Source organism: Littorina saxatilis, linkage group LG5 (assembly GCF_037325665.1).
Source record: "Littorina saxatilis isolate snail1 linkage group LG5, US_GU_Lsax_2.0, whole genome shotgun sequence".
Classification (NCBI taxonomy): domain Eukaryota; kingdom Metazoa; phylum Mollusca; class Gastropoda; order Littorinimorpha; family Littorinidae; genus Littorina; species Littorina saxatilis.
The window spans coordinates 39,417,501-39,445,027 of NC_090249.1; the positions used below are offsets into that span (position 1 = coordinate 39,417,501).

At 42.0% G+C, this 27,527-nt stretch overlaps 1 protein-coding gene across 1 annotated transcript; it reads left to right on the forward strand.

Moving 5' to 3' along the window:
- Positions 1–331: 331 nt before the first annotated feature.
- LOC138965946 (E3 ubiquitin-protein ligase Rnf220-like) lies at positions 332–27,527 on the forward strand (the record flags this gene model as incomplete). Its single annotated transcript, XM_070338029.1, has 11 exons — positions 332–483; positions 6,638–6,683; positions 14,855–14,929; positions 18,410–18,452; positions 20,474–20,592; positions 21,265–21,391; positions 22,200–22,296; positions 22,751–22,840; positions 23,562–23,657; positions 23,968–24,076; positions 25,161–27,527. Coding segments are annotated over 11 exons (1,101 nt in total), but the record flags the coding sequence as incomplete, so codon positions are not given.

Genomic DNA, 27,527 nt, shown 5'->3' on the forward strand with positions numbered 1-27,527 from the left:
TCTTTCTTTCTTTCTTTCTTTCTTTTGATTTCAGAGTCTAGGAAACGTACAGTTTATGGACATGTCCCGTGTTGATCTACATGCGGCCTGATGACATGCTACAAATTCGACCATTGTTTTCGGAAATCATGTTATTTATTTATTTTATTGTGTGTTTTTGCAGAATCGAAGAAACGATAAATATATCGTCGTGCGAGTCAAATGTTGCCCTTTATGCGACCTGATTACGTGCGAAACATTCCCGCATTGTGTTCAAAGATCATTTTATTAATTAATTCAATTATTTATTTATTTTGTCTGATGTTGTGTCACAATTCTGTAATTGTACTTAAAAATATTCTTTTTGTGTGTGTTTGCAGAGTCGAGGAAACGCACAGTGGACGGGCATGTGCCGTGTTGTCCTATCTGTGGTCTGACGCTCAGACCTGGCGAGGTGGAGGCACATCTGTCACAGGAAGTGGACAAGCTCGAACGTATCTGCAGGTGAGAGGGCAAACAAACAAATAAACAAACAAATAAACAAGTGAATAAACCAGAAAGTAACACAAATAAACACACACGTGCGCACGCACGCACACACACATACACACAGTTCTTACGCACCTTTTGAATTTATTACATTTAGTCAAGTTTTGACTAAATGTTTTAACGTAGAGGGGTCGTGGTGTGTGTGTGTGTGTGTGTGTGTGTGTGTGTGTAGAGCGATTCAGAGAAAACTACTGGACCGATCTTCATGAAACTTGACATGAGAGATCCTGACTATGGTATCTCCACACGTTTTTTTCATTTTTTTGATAAATAGCTTTGATGACGTCATATCCGGCTTTTCGTGAAAGTTGAGGTGGCACTGTCACGCTCTCATTTTTCAACCAAATTGGTTGACATTTTGGTCAAGTAATCTTCGATGAAGCCCGGACTTTGGTATTGCATTTCAGCTTGTAGGTTTAAAAATTAATTAATGAGTTTGCTCATTAAAGTTGTCATTAAAATCGATTTTTCTCAAACAGATTTAAAATTGATTGCATCGTATTTTTCATCATATTCTGAATCTGAAAATATATACATATGTCATGTTTACTCTTAAAATGTGATCACAATTAACGAAAATAGATTAATTAGTCTTACGATAACAATTTAAGAAATTGATCCAAAAATGATTTCATCTTATTCTTTATCATTTCCTGATTCCAAAAACATATAGATATGATAGGTTGTATTCAAAACAAGCTCAGAAAGTTAACAAGAATACAGAAAATCGCGCTTTCCTGCGTAGCACAATACGCAACCGCGCTATTCTGGCGTGTTAATTTCACTGCGTTTTGCACGTGGAAGGTGAGCGATTTCCTTCTCGCGGGGATTGACGAAGCTGTACTGTCTTGGTGAAAAACTTCAGTGCGTTCAGTTTCATTCCGTGAGTTCGACAGCTTGACTAAATGTAGTAATTTCGCCTTACGCGACTTGTTTTGACTAAATATTTTAACTAGTTGGGGGAATCGAGACGAGGGTCGTGGTGTATGTGTGTCTGTGTGTGTGTGTGTGTGTGTGTGTGTGTGTGTGTAGAGCGATTCAGAGAAAACTACGGGACCGATCTTCATGAAACTTGACATGAGAGATCCTGAGTATGGTATCTCCAGATTTTTTTTCCATTTTTTTGATAAATGTCTTTGATGACGTCATATCCGGCTTTTCGTGAAAGTTGAGGCGGCACTGTCACGCTCTCATTTTTCAACCAAATTGGTTGAAATTTTGGTCAAGTAATCTTCGACGAAGCCCGGACTTTGGTATTGCATTTCAGCTTAGAGGCTTAAAATTTAATTATTGATGAGTTTGCTCATTAAAGTTGTCATTAAAAATCGATTTTTTTTGCAAACAGATTTAAAATTGATTGCATCGTATTCTTCATCACATTCTGAATCTAAAAATATATACATATATGTCATATTTACTCTTAAAATGTGATCACAATTAACGAAAATAGATAAATTAGTCTTACGATTAAAATTTAAGAAATCGCTCCAAAAATGATTTCATCTTATTCTTTATCATTTCCTGATTCCAAAAACATATAGATATGATAGGTTGTATTCAAAACAAGCTCAGAAAGTTAACAAGAATACAGAAAAGCGCGCTTTCCTGCTTAGCACAATCCGCTACCGCGCTAATCTGGCGTGTCAATATCACTACGTTTTGCACGTGGGAGGTGAGCGATTTCCTTCACGCGGGGATTGACGAAGCTGTACTGTCTTGGTGAAAACTAAAATACATTGCGTGCAGTTTCATTCCGTGAGTTCGACAGCTTGACTAAAATAATGTAGTAATTTCGCCTTACGCGACTTGTTGTTTGTTTGCTTCCGTGCCCGTAGGATCCGTTTTTCTCGCCCTTTTTTAAGACACAGGGTCAGGGAAATATTTATTAAATGGAATTTATTAGGGGATATTTGTCTTACTGATTTATTAATGATTTCACTTCCTTATTATCTTATTAGTGTGTATTTATGTTTGCTTGCTTTCTTTGTTGGTTGGTTTGTTTGCACGTTTATATGTTTCTATCTTTTTTTTATTGTATGTACTTAAATGAGGAGTAAAAATGAGTCGATGTTTCAGTCAATGCTGCTTTGATATTATTAGCGTTCTGTTCCGCTTTACTTACATACGACAGGTCTCATATTTCAGATTAGTGAGCTCTTTGATCAATTGCATTTGCTGAAACTCAGGAATGTGTTTACTTATTGAGTATTCCGCAATTCTGTGTGACCGTAACAAAATCAGTCTTGTGCTCGGAATAATCGAAAACAAGCACTCATTCCTGTGCTCAGATTTACCAGATACAGTGTCCTAGCAGTCACCACAACACTTCAGATATCTGGACCGAAGCTAGCATTTACGGTCTTTGTGAACACAGAAATTCTGCCCTTGTGCCCTGTTCCCGATTCAGTGTCCTAACAGTCTCCAGATCACTTCAAATATCTGGACCTCAGTAAGCATTCAGCGTCTACGGTCTTTGTGACAACAGAAACTCGGCCCTTGTGCTCGGTACCAGATTGAGTGTCCTATCAGCTTTAACATGCCAACTCTCCGAGTATCTAGACTTCAGCAACCATTCAGTCTTTATAGTCTTTGTGGCAACAAAAACTCGGTCCTTGTGCTTGGAATTAGCAGATCCCGTGTCCTCCTTGGGTATCGGGTTTTATCTGGAACACTGACGCACAATGCGCTGATGTCATTAACCCCTGGATCCAATAGAAGCAATAACAGAGGCGGATTTCAACAATTTTGTTTGACTATCAGCACCATGACCAGTGTTCGCGGGTGTAATCAGAAGCATTAGCTGGCACCCTCGGGGAGTATTAGCTGGCACAATCAGTTGCCCTGGCTGGGAAAATCAGGAGTATTAACCTCTAAAATCAGCCTGTGTTAGTGACTACAATCAGCTGGCATTAGCCAGTGCCAGCATCGACTCGCAAAGCGCAGTTAGCAAGCTAATTAGTCCAGTTTATAGGTACCTGGGAGTGCCCGGCAACCAATATAGGGTGGGGTGGGTGGGGTGTTAGTGTCCAGCCACAGATGAGATTTATGACGCTTCCAAGATTCTCTCCCCCACGCTTGTGTTGACTCCAAGACCCGGTGCCAACATGAAGGTGCTAAGCTGGGATAATTTGCCTGCAAACACTGCTGACAGGCATCTTTCATTACTTCTCACCACTCGGAATAATCCAGGCCTTGCAAATACAGTGACAGATATCTTTCATTACCTCGCGCAGGGAGCTCGGATTGCTTTCTCCTTTGCCACCGGGGCGTTGTGTTAAAATGAAACGAAATGGACCGCGAAGAGAAGGAGTAGGGAATAGTGTTTGGGGGGCGAAAAGGGCAGGGGGTGGGGGCAGGGATTATTGAATTCAGCACACATTGTTATCGGAATCCGGCCATCTGCTAAGGTCTGTTGTCGCGGCAGGCGTTCAGGGGGGACAACAGCTTGCCTAGCGATGGGCAATGACGGAGCTGTCTTTTGTCCTCCACAGCGTTCGTCGAGTCGGGCCAGGGATGAGCAGGGTGCGATACTGTCCTTCGCTTATCTCGGGCGCTGTCACACCGATTACAACTGGCATTGGTCCCTTCCGTGCAATATTGCTGGATGGTCCTGCTCTTAGCCGAGAAGAGTTAGTAAAGAGGTTAAAAAGCCGACTCCAGTTCTGGAGCGAAGATTCCTGACAGAAGCAGGTGTGAAGACCGTAATTTATGGACGTCCGGTAATCATTTCTCAACGTCCTGTAAACATTTTTTTTTTCTTGGCTAAGGTTAATTGTCCATGTGTGAATATTGTAAACGCTTACCAGTTTACCGGCATCCTGGGATGGATTGAGAAGGACGGAAATGGTTGCGAAGCCGGCCATCCCACGGAAGAACAAGCGAGCACTATTCTTAGTTTCGCTTTTGCTCGAAGAGCAAATTTCGAAATATGACTGGCAAGACGTCCAAATGTCGATTTCAAGTCGGGCAGCTTCCGAAATGTACGTCCAAGGTCTTGGCATAGGCTGGTTTTTTTTCTCAAGCTGATCATGCTTGGTTTATTATGCTCACAAAAAAGGGACTTCACCTCAATGGCTGAACATTGATTGGTTGAGAAAGAACCTACATGGTTGAGAAAGAACCTACATTTATGTCCGTTCTTCTTTCTCCTGGGCGTCAGTCGCGGGTTACCGTAGCCGTCTCAGTCCCGATTTTAATTTCTGCAGCAGTGTGACAGTGATACCGGGGTACAGATAAGGACTCGGGTCTAACGGTCCCCTCGCCTTTTGTTGCCCGGGCGTGAAGTCTGGGCCCGATTAGCGGCGTATTGCTTGCCCTATCACCGCCTTATCTGGTCGTGCAAACAGTGTGAGTGTGATTGATAGCCTGCGATCATCTCCAGCACTAGCATCCAGGTTTCACATGCAGTGACAGCGCTCGTGTGTCTGTATGTGACAAAATTAATGCGCGGGGTGTCCCACATTGTGTTTCTGGATCTGGGATGTCAAGATTTTCCTAGTAGCTCCTGTTACTGGGTGATAAGTATGATGTATCATATTCAGGTTATGACAGTTGTCGCTGGGCATGATTTAAAAAAAAAATTAAATCAGTGTTATATGTCATTTGTTATAATATATTCTTTCATTCTGCGCTAGTTATCATACTTTTACTTTGTGCTACTTGATGGTCGATTTCATCGTTTTTTTCCGGTTACTCGATGATTCGTATCGTAATCTCTGTGACTGTAAGTTGACTGTTTCCTGACGCTGGGTATCGCATCACCTTCAAAATAAAATTAAATGAAAAGAAAGAAAGAAAGAAAGAAAGAAAGAAAGAAAGAAAGAAAGAAAGAAAGAAAGAAAGAAGAGGGAAAAGAAGAACAACAGCAACGACAATCCCAAAACCTCACTCAACAACCTCTCTTCCCTAATAATAAAAACCCCAGCCACCGATTCTTTTGCCCCCAACCCACTACAGCATTCTACACTGATTATCACCCCCTCCAGAACAGAAGAGGCAATACGCACAACACAAATAAGACACACGGCGAGCGGAGGCACAAAACTGTCTCTTTCTCCCCCCTAGAGGCCGGTGAGATCATCTTCCCGGGGACAGATTATTAGAGCCGTAACCAGAAATTAGTAGCAATTTCTCACAATAACACCGCACTAACCCAATTACGCCTAATCCACTCTCGCGCACGGGCGACTCGCTCTGCGGGGCCGGCTGACAGGGCCGAGCAAGGTTGATGAAATAAATGAAGCAGCTTTTCCGCGCGGCCAAAACCCAAATTTGGTTACTCTTTCATTTCCTAAATGGATGTGGACCGCGCGAGTGCGGTTTAGGGGTGGTGAGAAAGGCAGAGAGAGGGGGGTTGGGTGGGGTAGAGTTTCGAGGAAAGCAGAGTATGGGGTGAGGGAGGTTGAGGGAAAAAGCAGAGAGAGAGCGAGAGGGGGGCTGGGGTGCTGAGAAAAGGAGAGAGAGGGGGGATGTGGTTAGGGAGGTTGAGAAGAAAGGAGAGAGAGGGGGGGGGGAAGAGAGAGAGAGATGAGAGGGGGGGGGGTCGGCTAGGCACGAGCGAGCAATTACTAAGTTGTGCCTGACCTAAATTGTCTCCCAATCCGCGGGGAACTGCCACTATCATTCACCGCTCCATCTTGATTTGGCCCGCCTTGTTTGTGGACAATGGTGCATCTCTCCTTCTGTCGGCCAGGCCCTTACTGACTACAAGTTATAGTACTGGGGACACGGCTTCTGGAACTACAGAGAAGGACCGTGCTTCCTCTGTGTGACCCTCAGGAGTATTGTCTTTTTTTCCCATAGATGAAGTGCACCCAATACTCTTGCATGATTGCCTTTTTGTTGTGATGTTCGATGTACGTTAAAGTGATTAGGTCCAGTCGCAAACATACTTTTTCTTTCCTTCTTCATACGCCCCCTTTTTTTTTCTTTTTTCTTTTTTTTCTTTTCTTCTTTTTTTAAATTAAAACTGTTTCTATGATCACAGAAGTTGATGGATCTTGTCTTTGTTCGTGTACGTGCTTGGATATGATTCAGGTATGACCATGAGCGGTTATCTCTGCTGTACACAATCGATAAATATTATTTTCTTTATTATTTTGTTTTGCAGAGGGGGAGGCCGAAAATCCAGGGATTCGACACCATCTGGACGGAAGGTATACAATGTATGTTTGTTTGTTTGTTTGTTTGTTTGTCGATGGAAGTGTGTGTGCACGGATGTTGCTCAACATTATTACATTGGCCCATGTATCTTCAGCAAATTGGTTGAAATAGCCAGCGTTTTGGGAAATTTGAAACAGCCCAAGTTTCAGTGTTTTGCCGACTCAGTACCGACGACAAACGACATTCCCGGTATAAATTTGAGTTAGCTAGCGTGGTTTTTGTTTGTGTTGGTTTACACGATGAATATCTTGAGGTATCGCTGCTGTCTCTGTTACTGTCTGTCTCTCTCTCTGTCTCTGTCTCTGTCTCTCTCTGTGTGTCTCTCTCTCTCTCTCTCTCTCTCTCTCTCTCTCTCTCTGTTTAAAATGCCCAACCACCGCTTGTAGGCCACAACACTCTATAGTATACCAGTTCGCCTTCTTTGAGATTACACTATAACTTCTCATCCTGAACTCAGGTCAAAATGAGTTCGGCTCATTCTCTCCCTGACAGGATGCCTTGAGTTTCCTTGTCTGGCAAGGAGACCGATTTTTTTTTTTACATATTTAGAGCTTTTTGTAATGTATTATTGATATAAGCAGATTCGCGATCGTCAATAATGATTTTTCATGGTGTTTTGTAATTTTTAACTTACAAAGGAATTGATATGTAAGACAGTTTCAAGCGAGCTATTTTTCGCGGCTGTATTTGCTGTGCAAACAACTCTAAATATGGCAAAGTGTCACGTGATAATCAACCGTTTGGTTTCGGCGTTCACTGGAGCAGACAATTTTTTGTGTAACCAGTTGACAGTGATGAAACCATATATTACGGTCTCCTTCCGGCAGCAGTCCCAAAATTTCGACTTGTTTTGACCTTAGAACGATGTCTTTATCATAACTGTGAAGAACAGAATGGAGATCACTGTCGTTATCATAACTGTGAAGAACAGAATGGAGATCACTGTCAAAGTCGGCCAATTTGCAATCATTTTCGTCTCGCGAACACTGATCTCAAATTTAGATCAGTGCTCGCAAAAACCATATGGGAGATAACTCTGTATTTTTGTTTTGATAGATTCGCGTAGGACTGTAGCGTCCGGTCAGGGAGAGAATGAGCCGAACTCATTTTGACCTGAGTTCAGGATGTACAAGAAAACTGGTTGATTAAAATCAACATGGCCGAAGCAATGTTTTCATAAAAGAAGCGGTAGTGTACGGGCACATGTTGAATTTGGGTTACATGTGTAGCAGAGTATTTGAAAATCCGTAGGCATAAAAACATGCAAAGAAGAGTGATATGTCCCTGTTGTGAATATAGTCAAGTGGATAAATTGATTACTTTTGTTTCACACTAGTTTTACTGTTGCAGCAGTCCCTCTCATGAACGGACACCCTTGGGCCAGTGCAAACCTGTCCGTATCAATCAATCAATGAGAAGCTTATATCGCGCGTATCCCGTGGGTACAGTTCTAAGCGCTTGTCGAAGAGCTGTCAACACAGGACTAACAGGAAAAAAATAACATCTACAGACGGACATAAACCCTATCACACACTAGCAGACCCTAATAAACATACAACAAACAACTGTTTAACAACAATGTACACATCAATAGCTAGGTCCAAACAAACTAATATTAAGCACACACAAAACACCTCTCACAGAGCACAACACAAGGATGTCATTTGGGGCACAACACATCGCGTTGAACATGAAAGTCACAGCCAGCTAGGGGAAGAACTGAGTCTTCAACCTACTCTTGAACGCGTCAAGAGAGGGGCTCTGGCGAAGCTCCAGCGGCAGGGAGTTCCAGACGGAGGGGCCCCGCGGAGGGGAATGCACGCTGACCAGCAGATGCGAGTTTCGAGCGAGGTATGTGAAGGCGGAGTGGGTCAGCAGCAGAACGAAGGGGACGGTCGGAGGGCTGGGTGTACAGGTCCAGGGAGGATTGAAGGTACTCAGGAGCCGAGTCGTTGAGACACTTGTAGACCAGAGTGGACAGTTTGTAGGAGATTCGGGTGTTGACAGGGAGCCAGTGCAAGGAACGAAGTAGGGGGGTGATGTGATCTCGCTTCCTCTTCTTCAACACCAGCCTGGCAGCAGCGTTCTGGACTCGTTGTAGGCCATGAATGGATGAGGCGGGGAGGCCAGCCAGAAGGGAGTTGCAGTAGTCCAGTCGACTGAAGATGAGGGAGACGACCAGCTTCACACAGGCATCAGGGGTGAGGTAGCGACGGATGGAGGCGATGCGTCGTAGGTGGAAAAAGCAGGTCTTGATGATGAAGGAGATGTGTGTCTGCATGGAGAGAGTAGAGTCAAGAAAGACGCCAAGGCTCTTGACAGCAGGGGAGAATGGAACAGTCGCGTCATCCAGCTGGAGGTCGGTCACAGTGAGGGAAGCAATCTTCTGTCGTGTTCCAACGAGAAGGGCCTCCGTCTTCTCATTTTTCAGCTTCAACTTGTTCTCAGTCATCCAGTTCTTGATGTCAATGAAACAACTGGAGATGGATCCAAGGAGATGGTCAACGTCCTCCGGCTTGGCGCTGTTCTGGAGCTGCGTGTCATCGGCAAAGGAGTTGTAGTTCAAGCCGTGGCGTTCGATGACCAGGGAGAGGGTTTGGGTGTACAGGGTGAAAAGGACAGGGCCTAGGACAGACCCTTGTGGGACGCCGAAGCGGACAGGGACAGGCTGAGAAGAGAACGAATCAGTGGTGACAGTCTGAGAGCGGTTCTGGAGATAGTTCCGGAACCAAGAGAGGGCGGTGTCGTGAATGCCGAACGTGGTACGCTGACTGGTACACTGGCATCAGTGAGTTCCGAGACAGGTGGGCGCTCAACTGCTCCAGGATGATACGCTCCAGAAGCTTGGAGAGGAAGGGCAGGTGGGACACAGGACGGTAGTTCTTCAACTCGTTGACGTCAAGGCCGGGCTTCTTGATGAGTGGGCGGACAACGGCAGATTTGAAGCAGTCGGGAACGACGCCAGTGGCCAGGGAGATGTTAATGATATCCGTGATAGACGGCAGGAGCTTGTCCAGACACTTGGTGAAGAGGAAGCCTGGCAGGGGTCTAGCTCGCAGGTCTTGATGGCCGACTTGGTGATAAGTCGCTTTACGTGGTCTTGAGTGACAGGCTGAAAGCGCGTGAGGGGGGAGAAGGAGGGGGGGGGGGGAACGGGACGAAGGGCTGCTGATCGAGTGTTCTCCGCAGCTTGTCAATCTTGTCCTTGAAGAACTCCGAGAATAACTCAGGAATATCTTTGGTAAGGGGGCAGCGGGGGAGGAGCCCAGGAGCGAGGACATGATGGAAAACAGCTCCCTGGATGATGAGGCGTTGGCGATGCGGTCGTGAAAATGCTGGACCTTGGCAGCAGGTGGCCGGTTACCCCCACCCCCCCCCCCCCCCCCACATCACACACACTCAGGCACACTGACGGACTGAGTGAGTCTTTGCTACTGGTGAACGAGCTCTACTTGTCCTAAAACAATAAGGTCAAATTACTACAACTTATAACTGAAAGGGAAAACACTGTCCTGTAAAAATGACGTTAAATCAACGGTGTCAGAAAAAGAGAGATAAAAGAAATCCTCAAATTCCTGAGGATACAGGCACCCCATGAAAGCAGCCACGAACATACTCACAGAGGCACACATGCTTGTGCAGATACTTTGCAAAAATATGAATTGAAAACCTGCAAATGTGGTAATTTCTTTTTTTTTGTGTGTGGCTTTATTGAATACTTCAGGCAGTGACTTTTCCCTGTCCAGTTTTCTCTTTCGTCTCTCTTTCCCCTCGCTTACCCACCCTTACCCTCCCTCCCTTTACCCAGCCCCGACAGCACAAATTTGTAATCTGCAAGGCAGAGTACACATTTTCTGAAAGGAAGACTACTCCTCTTCAATTATATCCAGAGATCTTCCAGCTGTCTCCACCAGAAGCCAAGTGGTCGAGTCTTATACCCCTTTTCCACACAACCGTTCTAGGTCCCGTTTCCGTACCGACTAAGAAACGGTGCGGGCACGGGAGGGATCGGGACAGGACCGCAATGAACGTAACTGATCGTTAACGGAACTGCTTTGAACGGTAGGGACGGCTGAGTTTGGGCAGCATGTTCAAATTTTTAGCCGTTCCCCTCCCGATCAGAATGAACGGTAATGGAACCTCAACCCATCGGTAACAGAACGCTTGGATCGTTAAAGGAACTTTAAACAACGGTAACGCAACGGTAGCGCTCTCACACACTGAGTTGTCATACCCGCATTCCACACATCCGTTCTAGGTCCCGTTCCCTTACCGACCAAGGACGGCTGCCACTATGGTCAGACGCTGCTGAAAGATGCCAAAAAACGGACGTTTGCGCAGCGTTCCATTGTTGTGGCAGCATTCCTTGGTTGGTACGGGAACGGGACAAAGAACGGTTGTGTGAAATGGGGGTATAACTTTTGACACGACAAACTGAAGAATGAACAGATCTATGAGGTAACCGTCTCAATGGTCCAGGCTCAGGAAACAAAGAGTATATATGGCCTGGGGCGATTGTAGCTTCCCTTCTTCGTGTCCGATAGACAAGGACAATAAATTGTAGAGCATAGGGCAATTTCATGTTGGCATCTTCTCCACTGAAAGCTATAACCCAAAGACTAAGACCAAAGTGCTTTACCCCACTTCTGACCCGAATCACCCCCCTCCTGCTAGGTACACGTGCACTCAAGTTAACCTCTGCTTTGACCTGTGTGCCAGGAGTCGGATGAGAGAGCGAGAGAGAGAGACACACACACACATAGACAGAGACAGACATAGAAAGACAAAAGCGGAGAGACTCGGAGGGAGACACAGACAAATACATACACAGAGAGAGGAGAGAGAGAGAAACAAAAACAACCTGTAACTGATCTCGTGAGAACGGTAACAAAACGAGACATGTCACCTCTCCGAATGCATTCCAATAGATGACCGCTCCTGCGGCCATCAATAACTTCTCTGCAATTTAAAATATACATTGTCCTACACTTGTCAGATGTGATAAAAACGTAATTGAAAGTCGTCCTATATCACTGACTGTGACAATAGAGTAGAATACAGAATATTTTATTGCCAAAGTTAGGGAATTCGTTTTGACAATTGCGATTTTCATCCCATTCACTCCAACCAAGCACGTCCTACTTACGCAGCTATAAGCCAATTCTATTATTTAGTATTTTATGTCACTGAAATATCAAAGTCCTCCCCCATTTCCAACAAAATCACTGTACCACGAATGAGAGATTAGTTCAGGCTTAGGGCGATTAGCAAGGGGAATGAGTTGCAGAGCTTTTTTCAGCCAGCATATCGTTTAACACTGATAACCCGCAGCGCTCCAACAAATCCAGGGGAAGAAAGACTTCATTTCGAATTAAACCCGTACAAACCACGACATGACAGGCGAGACTAGACTTAATAGATGCCTGTCCGGTTGACAATATTGTGGCAGGGTGATGTTTCCTCTCTAAGATTTTTCCGTTTCACAGCCTCAAAAGGACGCTTAAACCGAGCCTGCATTATCATGTCCCCAGCATGTTTTGAGTCGTTCGCGTCTCGTTTTCAAAACAGTTCTGCATGAAAACGACCCAAATCCAGACGCATTCGAGGCAGTGACATATTATTTCCACCAACACCCCCCTCCCTCCCTTCATGATTAGTTTTGGAAAGTGTTGATCGTGGAGATAATGAACCCTTATCGTGTTTTTGTGCGCTGGGGGCCAAATCTGATAGAAAGCCGCTTGTCAGAAGTTGTAATGAAGTAATTAATGGCTACTTGACACCTCCAGTCCCCATCGGTCTTGGTGATTTCAGCAAAACGACACTGACAAGCTTTGCTTGAACACTGATTGTACCTGAGGTGCAGCCTGCAACAGAAGTCTGGAGTTGCAAGACGTATATAACTGCTGCTTTTGTTGCGGCAGACTCTCTCTCTCTCTCTCTCTCTCTCTCTCTCTCTCTCTCTCTCTCTCTCTCTCTCTCTCTCTCTCTCTCTCTCTCTCTCTCTCTCTCTCTCTCTCTCTCTCTTTTTCCATCTCACGCCATTTGTGTGTGTCAATTTGGCTCTGAAAAATGTGTTGAACCCCGATCTTTACGTTATTCAACTATGATTTTGATCAAGCTAAAAAAAAAAATGTAAAGTATGTGTCTCTCAGTCTCCCTAGCTCCCCTCCCGGCCGCCCGCCTCTCTCTCTCTCTCTCTGTCTTTCTCTCTCATTGACACACTCACACTCACACACACACACACACACACACACACACACACACACACACACACTCTCTCTCTCTCTCTCTGTCTTTCTTTCATTCACACACTCACTCACACACACACACACACACACACACACACACACTCTCTCTCTCTCTCTGTCTGTCTTTCTCTCTCATTGACACACTCACACACACACACTCTCTCTCTCTCTCTCTCTCTCTCTCTCTCTCTGTCTTTCTCTCTCATTGACACACACACACACACACACACTCTCTCTCTCTCTCTCTCTCTCTGTCTTTCTCTCTCATTCACACACACACACTCTCTCTCTCTCTCTCTCTCTCTCTCTCTCTCTCTCTCTCTCATTGACACACTCACACACACACACACACTCTCTCTCTCTCTTTTTCTTTCTCTCTCTCTCTCTCTCTCTCTCTCTCTCGTTCTCTCGGCGTGGCACAGAGTGTTGTATGGCGGTGTAGTTCGAGCTAGCGGGTGACAGACGGAATCCCTGCATTGTTTTGAGCGGTAGGTGGTCCTTGTCAGCTAAAGCGGCACTTCGCGCTTGAGTGATCTTTACGGCGGATCAGGGTATCTGTCGGGTGTCGGAGGTAATCCTCCCAACCCGGATCCTTCTTTCGCGGGGTACATACCCCTTGCTTCACACTCCTCATCTCCCGTCCACTCCCATCCCCTGGGATAAGGATTGTGTGGTAAACAAGGTTTCAAATCCATCTGAACCCTTATGGTTCAGTCACACAATCATGCCGGCTTCCTTGGTTTCCTCGGCAGACGACTTCTTCGGTTGCATTCTTGTTTGTTTGTCCAAGCATCTCAGAGAAATATTTTATCAGTTAGTCCAAGAAATTAGACTGTCTGATGAAATTATCTTGTCTGATGTCAGCTTGGGGCTGCTAGTGTATTTATTTGCTGGTTGTCTAGGGAATGGAAGAAGGGACAATGTCCAGGGGATAGATACCCTTTTTTTATTGGCAGTAAAGATTAGAAAATCAAGCCTCTACTGGGGGTGGGTCAGAAGTGGGCGTGTCCATGCCGGTTGGCACAGTGGGTCCAATTGCAATTCAAACATTGGGACAGTCTGTATAGTACCAGCACTTAAAACTTTCATGGGTCTATTTCATTATGTATTTATTTATTTTACTGTTTCTAGCTAGCAGAATATTGTAGTCTAAAGACAACTCTTTAAAGTAAGTCCTACCATATCCTTTACAGCAAAGAAATGAAAAAAAAAACAGTTAAAAAAAAACTTTGAACTGACAAACGGAAAAAAAACTTTTCATTTTATTTTGATAAGTTTTATGTCAACCCTAACGGTTGAAAATATACCAAATCTATGTGCATTTTTAAAAATTTTGTTTAGGCCCCCCCAAAAAATAGGTGTGGTCAAGGTAACATAGCCAAAAAAAATAGGGTAGGAAGGTAGGCAATCACCTTTTTTTTTTTTTTTTACTTTTTTTTCTAATGTGTACAAATTAAACCTACTTGACAGGGAAATAAGTGTGCGACTCGAGCGCTGTCGCTTTCATTGCGTTTTCTGCACTCGGTTTTTTTTTGTTTGTTTTTTTACTAAAAAGTTATAGGGTCGGCCCCTAAAAATAGGGTAGGTCGGGTTACCGTAACCACACCTTTTTTTTTTTTAGGCCTTACTGCAATTCATTTCATTGTTAGGTATTGTTTCCATCAAGACGTTTTGTTGGTTGGTTGGTTGATTTCAAAAGTTGTCAGAAAGCTAATAATTTTGACTTGATTCATGATTTTAATTTTTTTCAAGTTTTTATTTTGTGTACATGCACTACACAATTCATAAATACAAAATATTGTACATTTTACTTCAAATGAAAGACAAACCAAAGAAAAATAAAATGTTTATTTTCTGTTTACGTTCCAACAACTTACCTTTCTTGTTTTTTTATTTGTTTATTTTCTGTGTCACAGACCTTACCATCTCCTTCGGGCAGGAAGGGCAAGGATTCCCCATCACCTGAGGCTCTGTCAAAATCTCGCTTTGAGGTAAGTTTTTCACAGGAATAGAAGTACCCAAGTGGAAATATGGAAATCTTGATCTTGAAATCGGTTTTTCGATAAGTTTTTGAAAAACAAACTTGATGGGGAAAAAATTTTGGGGACCAAAAACATTTGAGAAAGTATTATGTCTTACTTTCTCTGCTTTTTTTTCAACAATGGGAAAAGAAACACAGGAAATTCTGAATCGACAAATTTGCAGGGTGGGTTTGGAAAATTACAACAAGAATATAATGACATAGGACACTCACTTTTTCAGGTTGCAAATATTTTGCTATTTTATGCTTCCCAACCTGAACATTGAGGTGATATAATATTATGGAGATCCCTCGATTGTAAGACCTGTTAACAACTAAGGAATATAGGAACAGATGAATTGCTCAAGTTCCAAAATCAAGAATCAGAAAACAATAAAAGTTATTTTTCAGAACATTTAATTGTAGGCAAAGCAAAGCATTCAGAAGTCCATTTTATTTAAAGTGAACACTCCTGGCAGACAAACAAATAGTAATGAAATTAATTCTTTTGCTGTAGTTGGATGAAAAAACACACACACCTATTTCAGTAATGGAGCCATGTTCATTATTAGTTTACAATTATCTCGTTATTATTTATTTGTCTGTCCACTTCAAAGACATTTTTACGGTTGACATACTAAAAGATGTATCATTTTGTCTATGATGGTACATTCCGGTAAGTTTAAGCTTTCATGTTTCTGTTTTATTCCAGGAGAAATAGGCGTACAAGTGTCAGTGATAAAAGTTTAGTACATAAGGTGAATGGATCCAGTTGTTAGTTTCATGTTGATAGAATTTTCAGAAGCTGTATTCTGTTTCCACAAAACTGAATTGATAGGCTGCGCCATTATTCATTTGAAAAGTTTTACAGCTAGCAGCCTTCAAAGATGTACATGTATACTTTTAGTGGTTGAAAGTGAAGTACCTTCACCCAGTCAGTAGAGAACTTTCGTGTCACTTTTACAGCCATCGTGTGGGATATGCAGAAAAGAACAGAGCTAGGGGGATCAGGAGGGGTATGTTTCTTGAGTGTTTAAGAGGTCCGGAACCTCCACAAAACAAATCACAGCTCTTCGATTCTCACTGGACCTCCTCTGGTGTTCACACCTGCGATACTTAATGCACTGCCTGGAATCGTTAATTGAATATTCATGAAGCGGTGAACTTCGGTAGACATATTTCATCTGCGGAGCTGTGAAGGCGAGCCAGCTCATAATGAGATCGAGGTGATAGCGTTCTTTGGGACGTGGATGACACGGCTTCCGCAGGGCAGGTCCTTCAAGTCAGGTGCATGTGACGATTGCCAGCTAGAGTTTATAGGGAAGTTTACCCAGCCACTGACTTCTTTACAGTGGAACCCATCTATTTATTGTAAACATGTATTGCATTGTATTGATGTAAAGCGCGGAGAGCGTGGGTTAACCCCATGGTTCGCGCTATATATTTAGCTTGCCACTATTATTATTAACCCCCTTTTTCTGACCCCCTGCTTTAAGAAATCCCTCCTTTCAGACACTGCTTTATCACATTTTCTGTTCATAACATTTTAAGGAATTACCTCCAGTTTGAGACTCCTTCTCTTATAAGTAAGACCTGATTTTCTCAGATTTGTTGCTGTCGTGATAGAGGGGTTCCACCGTATATTCCTTCCAAAACAATGAGAACTCAGGGGCTGAGCAGGGTAGAGAGGTGTTAGCAAGATGTAGCACCATTTGCGCCAGGGCGGAAGAGCAGTGGTGAAGGCATCCTTGAGCTGGGGGCTCCCGTGTCATGGGTACCGGCTTTACGAGCGCACACCTGACTGGGGTACATTCAGCGGAGGTGCGGAGGCCACCCGGGAGGCCTGCCAGCACCCCTTTCTGCCCTACCTGTCTTATTGGCGGGTAGACAAATTGCCCGCAACTGTAGACAGGCGTTAATGGCTTTTGGCGGAGGTGACGGTGAAAGTGGATCAGGGGGAGGTGGGTGTTGGGTAATAGGGGAGTGATGGTTGAGTAAGGAGGTGGGCGTGCCTTGCATGTTGTAGGGTGTTCTTTTTGAAACAGGTGTTTTTGTGAGGTTTTCTTTCTTTCTTTTTTTCTTTTTTTTTTTCCTTCTCTTTCTTTTTTTTGGGGGGGGGGGGGGGCTGTTCCTTTTTCCTCCCTTCACACTGTCTGAAGTTATCATTGAAGCAGCGTTTTACATCATCTTCGTTTGCCTGACACTCTGTTTGAGGTAATTTTTGAAGTTTTGTTTTATATTGTGTTTTGCATACTTTTTTATATTTAGTCAAGTTTTGACTAAATATTTTAACATCGAGGGGGAATCGAAACGAGGGTCGTGGTGTATGTGCGTGCGTGTGTGCGTGTGTGCGTGCGTGTGTGTGTGTGTGTAGAGCGATTCAGACTAAACTACTGGACCGATCTTTATGAAATTTGACATGAGAGTTCCTGGGTATGAAATCCCCGAACGTTTTTTTCAGTTTTTTTATAAATGTCTTTTATGACGTCATATCCGGCTTTTCGTGAAAGTTGAGGCGGCACTGTCACGCCCTCATTTTTCAACCAAATTGGTTGAAATTTTGGTCAAGTACTCTTCGACGAAGCCCGGGGTTTGGTATTGCATTTCAGCTTGGTGGCTTAAAAATTAATTAATGACTTTGGTCATTAAAAATCGGAAAATTGTAAAAAAAAATAAAAATTTATAAAATGATCCAAATTTACGTTTATCTTATTCTCCATCATTTGCTGATTCCAAAAACATATAAATATGTTATATTCGGATTAAAACCAAGCTCTGAAAATTAAATATATAAAAATTATTATCAAATTTTTTTTTTCGAAATCAATTTAAAAACACTTTCATCTTATTCCTTGTCGGTTCCTGATTCCAAAAATATATAGATATGATATGTTTGGATTAAAAACACGCTCAGAAAGTTAAAACAAACAGAGGTACAGAAAAGCGTGCTATCCTTCTTAGCGCAACTACTACCCCGCTCTTCTTGTCAATTCCACGTGCACTGTCTTTGCCACGGGCGGTGGAGTGACGATGCTACGAGTATACGGTCTTGCTGCGTTGCGTTGCGTTCAGTTTCATTCTGTGAGTTCGACAGCTACTTGACTAAATATTGTATTTTCGCCTTACGCGACTTGTTTTGTCTTCTTCTACCGCCAGGTGTTAGTGAGATTTTCTAGTATGATAATATGGGTAGTCAAAAGAGGCTTGAAGAATTTGGAGTTGTGCTTAATGTGTTGTAAATGTTTATCTTACCATTTTTTGTATATATATTTTTGGGGTGTGTGTGTGTGGGGGGGGGGGGGGTGCACTGAGGTTCGGAAATCTTGTGCCTTGGAATACATTGTGAAACCTTTCAGTTTCATGGCTGACATCATAATCATGTGATCTTCAACTCTTCTGTTTACAGTCAGCATCATATTAATCATGTGCTCTTCATCTGTTCTCTTTTCAGAGCTACCTCCGGATCAGGAATAACAGGCAGTCTCGTTTGAATGGTAATTATGAGTATGTGTGTGCTGAATTCAGTTGATACTCAAACTCTTCCTTCTCGTGTAGCTTACCGCTCTTTCAGTCAGCCTGCTTCTTTTAAGATCTATCATACCGATACTTTTATCGTTTGCCCAGTGCATCAGTATCCCCGTTTTAGACCTCCAAAACTCTGAGAAAATCAGGTCTTATATTTCTAAAGGAAGGAGTATCAAAATAGAGGTAATTTTGCAGAGGTCACAAACAGAAGATCTAAGACTAAGAGTAAGAAAGCCGAGTCCTAAAGGGAGGGAAGCCTTCAAGCAGGCGGTCTTAAAAGGCGGGTTCCACTGTGACGGCAGTAACTTCAGTGTAGACCTGGATGTGTCTGGGCTTCAGGTTACAGTTTGGTTTAACATTTTCAACCAACTACTTCTTTTTTTGCATGTTAGATTGCAATACACAGAAAAATTATCCTAACAAATAAATGTCAGGAAAAACATTCTGCCTCTCTTTCTGACAAATCCTACCCGGTTCATTCCTTATCGTTGAGAATCCAACACCTGCTGCTTCACACGTCGGAAGCAAATGCTCACCACAATAGCTTTAAAAATGGAACCACTTTTCAGCCCCTCCATCACAAGCTTTGGCTTGTCAAGCTCAGTTATTTATGATACCGGCACGATCAATATTGTGATGGGACGTGACACTTTAAACGCGTGTGCACAGATGATTGAAGGGGTAAGCCAGGTCTAAGACGCTGGAAAGGTATTGACAACGTTTGAAAGGAACGTAAATCCTCCCGTATAGTTTGGCAGCCAAGACTGTTTTTTTACATGGACACTGAACAGAAAAGAGACATTAAATTTTTAGTGTGTCGGCATCACTTGTCATGGCGGTGTCACGGGGGGGAAAAAGACGAGGAAAGCTGGATCAGATGTTTTTGAAAGTCTTGAAAGGTTGTTAATCCGTCACTATGGTTCGGGTTACTTACCCATGTCACTCATGCATAATGTGTTTTTTTTCTTCCCTTCGAGGAGCATCAGTTTCCAAGACACTTTAGTATTGAATTTTTGGTGTGAAATATTGGATGACGTAATTTTTATAAATCAAAACAGGTGTAGAATGTAGAAGGTGATAAAATCTAGAAAATATGACAGCCCAGGTAAGATGCTTGATAAGAAGGATAAGGAGTTACTGTGCATTGGGTTTGAAAAATGCACTTCTGTCAAACTGACAGAGACAAATAGGGAACACATTTATAAAACTTTAAAAAAAAAAAAAATTTTAACAAACGAAAGCAAGAAACTGCAAGAGAGAGCAATTTTTCAATCATTCCTCACACAGGTTTTAGATTCCTTAACACAGCTTGTGAGTTTTCACATACACTCAAATTACCTTTCCTCCTCCCCACACCTCCCCACATCTCTCCCCCCCCCCCCCCCCCCCCCCCTCCACAACCACTGTCACACCTCCCCAAACCCAAATTACCTACCTTGCAGTGATACAATTCCATGCACACTAAGGGTCACTCCTCCCGTTGCCTTTGACATGATCATCTAGAGTGTCTGTGAGCTCAGTGGGTAAAGTGTTAAGTTTCTGAACACCTGTGAGTGAGTCACAAGGGGTGGACAACTGCACAGTGCATGCTGATTTATCTCCCCTAGTTGTTTCCACACCAGGATGAAAATGGAAAAGAGCAAGTGGGAAATGTAAATAAAGTTGTTTTCATGGAAACTACATCTAGGTAATTGTAGGTGATATTTAATGATAAAGGCACAAGAACAAATAAGGGTTGAGTCTGGAATTTTAAGTTCAAACCACAGTAAAAACAAAACAAATTTAAAGGCACAAAAAGAGAGATTACTGTGGTGTACTGTGTTTTGGATTCCATTGTTATCCTTTTCTAGTTTAAAGTAAATGTATTTCTTTCAACTAGAATTCTTTGCTGATTCTTTGCTGTTGTCATCATTACTTTATTTTAGAAGAAGAAAAAAAAGCCACTTTTTTGTTGAATTGTGGATTCTTATGTGAATTTGTCTGCTTTCAGCTCGCAGTCGCAACAAGAAACGTCGTCTTGGGGAAGAAACGGTGTGCCCCATCTGCTCTGAACGCTTGATTGGAACACCAGAGGAACTGAACGGCCATGTTGAAATATGCCTAAAAAAGGTTGGTACTGGGAGCAAGCTGGCGATGTTATTAGGTCAGGTGTATTTTGAATTTCCAGAACAGAAAGAATTTTGAAGAAAATATAATAGTTTTGCAGTTGGTTTGGCTTCAACTTGAGTCTAAGAATTTTGGAAAAAATGCTGTTTCAAAGTAAATTTTGGAAAACAAGTTAAAAAGTAAGTTTCAGTGAAGCATACTTTATTCATGCAGTATACCCATTTTACACACATTTCTTGAGAATAAATGCAGGGTGGCAGCACTCGCATGCACATCTTCAATTCGACCGTCTCATTCGAAAAATTCTTTTGTTAGTGTGTGATGTCCAGGTTAGACTTCAAAATAATGTTTATGTTGATTTGACCACTCGGCCATAGAAATGAAAAAAGCCTGCTCCGAGTTTGCTAATTTATTAATGTAACAAAATGTGTTTGAGTGAATACTTTTAACATTAATTCATTTATATAATGAAATGTGTTTTGAGTGAATACTTTTAACATTAATTCATTTATATAATGAAATATGTTTTGAGTGAATACTTTTAACATTAAATTGATTAATTCATTTATATAATGAAATGTGTTATGAGTGATTTTTTTTAACATAAATTCATTTATATAATGAAATGTGTTTTGAGTGAGTTTTTTTAACAGTGAGTGTACCTGTTGTTGACAGAGACATGGGGAGGGGGGAGAGGAGGAGCCTGTGGACGTGGAGGGGGACGGGGATCAGTACGAGGAATACACCTGGGCCGGCCAGACACGCATCAGGGCCACCACCATGCTGGAGGGTGGCTTTGCAGGTTGGTACACATACTTCATTGTGTTGCATTCAGTTACAGACATCACTTTTAATTGCATCATCTTCATCATCATCGTCATCCATATTATCATAGTCATTATCATTATCTTCGTGGTCATCATCCTCATCATTATGGTTATCAACGTCATTGTCATCAACATCATAGCCATCGTCATCATCGACATTGTAGCTGTTGTTATCAACATCATCATCATCATCATCATCATCATCACTTCTGGACATTTTGACAAGACGAGCCCATATTGTCAGCGAGTCGAAAAAGACTGATGCATTAGGCTTGTTCAAGTCAAAATATTAATTTTAAACGTTCATACCTTTGAAGCATATCATCGATACATGTCCCTAATTTAAGATACTGCTGCAACTGAGAACAAGCTCTACCACCATGTTACAAGTATTTTCATCATGTACAGTTATTTTATACTATTACTCCAGGGGCATGATTTTGCTCACTTCAGTCATATGCATGCACTTAATACATATGACCCACCGCATGTTATTTTCCTGAGCCTTTTCAACCCTTTCAGCTTATTGAAAAATCTGCTGTCATGAGAAGAATATGTACCACTTAGTATTTTTAGGATATGGAACACCGTTTTCTGTGTAATAACTGTAAGTCTTGATCAATCGCATAGTTTTTTATGATCATATTGCGGATATGGAATACAGCTTTCTGTGTAAGAAGTCTTGATCATTCTCATAGTTTTTTATGATCATATTATAGATTTAAATTTCTGTGTAACCAATCTCATAGTTTTTAAATTAACTGAATTTTGTGTGTGTGCCAGCTTCAGGTTTTCAGACCAGTAACAGCAAGAGGACGTCGGAAGACGAGGGGGATCTCAACGTGGATGGTGATGACACCGAGGAGTATGGCAGACCTCAGTATCCTTGCCTTTATCATGTTCAGTGCATACAGTTCTTTACTGCAGAGTATGATTATTATAAATTTTCCCCCACAATGGCTGCCTAAATGGCAGGGTAAAAATGGTCATACACGTAAAAACACACGAGTGTACATGTGGGTTTCAGCCCATGACCGCAGAAGAAGATTATTTTAAAAAATCCTATTATTCTACAGACCCTAATTTCACTTTAGGTTTTAGATTCTTCTGCTATTGTCAATTAAAATTAGCGGCATTTCAAAGTTTGATCACATTTTTCATGGGGGTTTATGCGGTATGCTATCAGACTTTAATTTTACAATTTCATGATCTTGTACGTGGTACCAGAGCAGTCCACTATGGGTTTCATTTAAACAAGGTTGCTGTACTCGAAAAACATTTTAAGTGAAAATTGATCAGGGCAAATGGATGACATGTATTTCTTTAACCGTTAGTAGATACTCAGAAAATGACTTGGTACCTCTGAATTCGGATGAACCCATGGAAGACAGGGAGAACCAAGCACTGAGAGGATCGTTACTCAGGTGAGTTTGCACTTTGCTTTAAACAAAACTTTATTTCAAGTACAATTTTGTAATACATGTACAAGTACAAATGTGGTACAGTTGAACCTGGCCTTGCGACCACCTCTCGATAGAGACCACCTGCCCATTACAACTAACCCCAAAAGATCCCCTCCGAGGTCATGTTTCTATATAATTCACCGTGCTATATATATTATAGCGACCACCTGTTTATACCAACCACTGTTGGTCGGTTCGATGTGTGGTCGTTATGGACAGGTTCAAATGTGATGTACATTGTATTTTGATCAGTACTTATTTGGTGCAAAGTCGGAATTCTCAGCTGAATTTATTTGGCAAATTGAAAGATGCTCTTATTTTGTGTGAAACCTGTGCAGATCTGAGGTGGCGAGCATTATTGTTGACATGGGATGAATTGTATCATCAGCTTTCGATCAGCCCCTGTAACAGAATGTTCTGTGAAATAATGCAAATAAGGAAGCTATATGCAATGCTTTTCCAATTTTGTTCCCTTGGTAAAGTGATGGTTTGTCCCAGCAAAAACTGGTTTCGTTCCATTCATCCGTGGTATTTAGCTTCCTTTGAAAGATGGGAAGATTGTTGTCAGTGTAGTGTCAGCATTTTGAGCTTGTCACTGTGTTTCTTTATGATGAAAGTGTCAACAGAATGTTGTGTGTGTATGTGTGTGAATGTTAATAAAAGGCTTCTTTCTATGTTGCAGTGCCAGTGAACGTGACAGGCTGTATGGGGGTTCTGAAACAGGGGAGCCAACTCCAGGCAGTTCTCACAGTGATATGCCCCTTGATTTGTGTCAGAGGTACTGATTGTCCTGCTTTTGCAAACCTGGTCTCTAATTTTCTGCCACATACCGTCTATTTCAATTCATTCCACACTACCTTTATTTTTCCGAGAAGCTAAAATGACAAGATTTTATCTCCACTGATAAAATCATATATGTTGGAAGTAGGAAAACACATTTGCTGCTTTTCCATTTCTCTTACCCATAATATTTATAAAAAAAATAAAAAAATACATGAACAGATTCTTTTACTTTTAAATATAGGATGTGTCAGCTGTTTTTGATGTTCTTGCTTGGAGTTAAGTTGTGTATATGGTGTGTGTTGCAGTGAGTCTGTGACGAACGCAGGTCAGGGTGCCCTAGTCTCCGCGCTGAAGTCAAGGTTAAAGGAACTGGAGGCAAACAGAGACGCCAGGCAGAAGTGCTTGATATGCATGGTACGTACGCAGTCCTGTGTTGATCAGAAAACCACTGAGCAGGGTTGTCTTCAAGGGGACTTAGTATATAGAAAAAGTGACAGCTTTAGCTTTGTGACTGACACATGTTTTTTTTGTAAGAAACCGTTATTTTAATTTAGAGAAGATTTATCATGTACAGTGGTACCTGCGATGTGTGGCCCCTCTGATGAGCGGACACCTCCCTTAAAAGGACACGTTCTGTAGTCCATTTGTCTATTATCTCTACCAAAATGTACCTGTCATGACAGGACACCTGCAATGTAGGGACACTTTGGGCTGGTCCCAAGGGTGTCCTTTCATCGCAGGTACCACTGTAAATTCAAAGGCAAAGTCTAAGGTGCTAACAAGGTTGAAAGCCATAGTGCTGATGATCACAAAAACATTGATTTTATTCACAATACTATGTATAAATGAAGCGTAATGGAATCTTTACCGGCACGGTTGGCCTATAGTGGTAAGGCGTCCGCCCCGTGATCGGGAGGTCGTGGGTTCGAACCCCGGCCGGGTCATACCTAAGACTTTAAAATTGGCAATCTAGTGGCTGCTCCGCCTGGCGTCTGGCATTATGGGGTTAGTGCTAGGACTGGTTGGTCCGGTGTCAGAATAATGTGACTGGGTGAGACATGAAGCCTGTGCTGCAACTTCTGTCTTGTGTGTGGCGGACGTTATATGTCAAAGCAGCACCGCCCTGATATGGCCCTTCATGGTCGGCTGGGCGTTAAGCAAACAAACAAACAAACAAACAAATGGAATCTTTCGGTAGGGATGTAATAACTCCAGGTGGAAAAAAATTGTTAAACTAGGATTGCTATTATTTGCTTCAGAGTTTGTGTCAATATATAGTTCCACATACAGTCTAGCAAGAATTCATTCATCATGATGCACAGTAACTGTATACTGTTGTATAAGTATAGTGTATGATTATTAGATTTGGACATTGTGTACAGAATAATGTATTTATGTATGTTTTTATGCACTTAGAACTATTTTAGGATTTGCGACATATAAGTATCCTCATTATTATTATTATACTGACCGGTGTCCACTGTGTGTGTGTTGACAGAATCAGTACCAGGAGCCCCTGGTGTCCATCCAGTGCTGGCATGTCCACTGTGAGAAGTGCTGGTTTCACACGCTGGGCGCCAAGAAGCTGTGTCCTCAGTGCAACATGATTACCTCCCCTTCTGACTTGCGACGCATCTTTCTGTAAAGTCTGTCCTTTATTGAGCCCGAAGTCTTTTACCGAAAACTCAGTGCTAAAGCTTCGTGCAGCCAGCTTCGCGAAGTATACTTCTTGTAGTCTACTTGGCTCAGTTGAAGGACAGGCTTCAAGCTGGTAGACCTGTGTGTGCAGGAGTGACTTAATCCTGCTCTCTCTCTCTCTCCTTTTGTTTTTGTTTTGGAGAGGTTATTCAGTCATGTTCTGCCGAGCCTACATCAGGTGGAAGGTATATCGAGCACATTTCATCACTCAAAAAGAGCAGGAGCATGAAGCGATCTCTAGGAATCCTGCCGCTCACTTTTAATTTCTCACATTTGTCGTTGAAATGTTGCGGTCTCTGCTGGGAGAACTAGGTGCACGAAGATGTGTCCTTAGCAGAGTACTTTGATTATTTTGGTTTCTGAATTGCCATACAACCTGTTTGTTTCTTGAGTTCAGTACATTTATGATTGAAATGTGTTGGTTTCTGCTGTGAGAACTAGGGACCAGGAGATGTAACAGTGGCAGAGTACTTACGTCAGTTTCTGAATTGTCATACAAATTGTTGGTTTCTTGAGCTCAGCACATTTATGATTAAAATGTGTCAGTTACTACGTTGAGGACCATTGATTATGGGCAGAATACTTTTCTTACTGTATCTGCCGCCCCCTAAAAATATGATTGCCATTCTTTTAGCGTTACCATGCTTAGGAAATAAAAAAATTAATTCAGTATAAACAAGTGTTTTATTCATTTTAGTTTAATACAATTTTTGTACACAAATAAAACCCATAAAGAAATTAACAACAACGCTCATTTCTGAAAGACAAACATGACAGGATTGATTAGCCTCTTGTCGTCTCAGAGGTTCTTTAAAAAAAAAAAAGGGGGGGGGGGGGGGGGGGTAGCTGCCTTGTTTGTTTGGCTGGCAAATGAATTGGGATGTTCCCTCTCAAACAGGATTTGCCCTATCTTTTTGAGCTGCATTGTATTTCAATCATGAAAAATGTTCAGTTAAGAATACACAGTAAACGTGAAAATGTAAGATTGTGAACCACTCATAAAGAGCAAGAGCATGAAGGAATTAGCATAATTGATGAAGTAGCTCTTTAACCGTGAAATCATGTTGTCTGGCATAATTGATGAAGGATCTGGCTCTTTAACCATGAAATCATGTTGTCCACTTGATTTTTAAAGGGACCTCCCTTTGTTAAATTTTAATTTTTGTTTTTGTTTTCAATGCTTCTAGCCAAAGAGTTCTGACAAATATAGTATTCTGATTAGTAGGCATGAGCGCTAATGTACCTGGTCCAGTGGTTCTCCTTTGCGCTTGCAGACCAGTGGTTCTAGGTCAAACCAGTGGTTATAGGTCACACAGGGCTAATTCTGTGTTTCAGGAAGATGAAGCATGCAACAGGGTATACATTTTTCTTTCATCAAAAGCAAACCTCTTTTTTTACTGATAATTGCCAAAATATCTTGTTCATTGTGAGATACAGTGTTTTTGTTATTGTTACCTCTTTCATGGAAAACCTTTGCATACTAAATGACATATCAAGTCGAGGTCATTTTTAATTATGCGCTAGAAAAATAAATGGGGGTAAGGGGTGGGATGAGGTGTGATTCTTGAAATAGCCTCAGCATGTCGTATGTTGTTTAATGCGCGGTTTTGCAAAAAGTGAGAAAGAGCAGCAGTGCCTGTGTATTATATATAGTGTTCAAGTGTCTGTGTATATATTTTTTAATGTGATGCCATGAAATAAATTGAGTCTTGCCGGCACTTGATACAATGGAATGAACTTTTGAGATTTCATCGTGTGGAATGCACACACACAAACATACACAGGCTGGAATTTTAGAGGTTATGTTTGAAAATAGGTCGTGTTGTGTTTGTCATGGATTTAGTTTGTAGGCGAGCATTTTTGTGCGTGGTCAAGTGTGTGAATGTTTGAAAGGAAAGGTATAAATGTTTAAAATTATAGGTATAAGTGCTCAAGATGAGGAGGAGTGAGTGTGTGCGTGTGTGTTAGTGTGCGTGTGTGTGTGAGCATGTGTGTGAGAGTGTGTGTGTGTGTGTGTGTGCAAAATGAGTTGGAAGTACAATGTATAAATTATGTCTTATTGTAATGTTAATACATTTTCATGTGTTGAATGTAATTATTAATATAATTTTTGTTGTAAATTGCAAACATGAATTCACTTAATAAAAAAAAAAAGGAAAAATGCGTG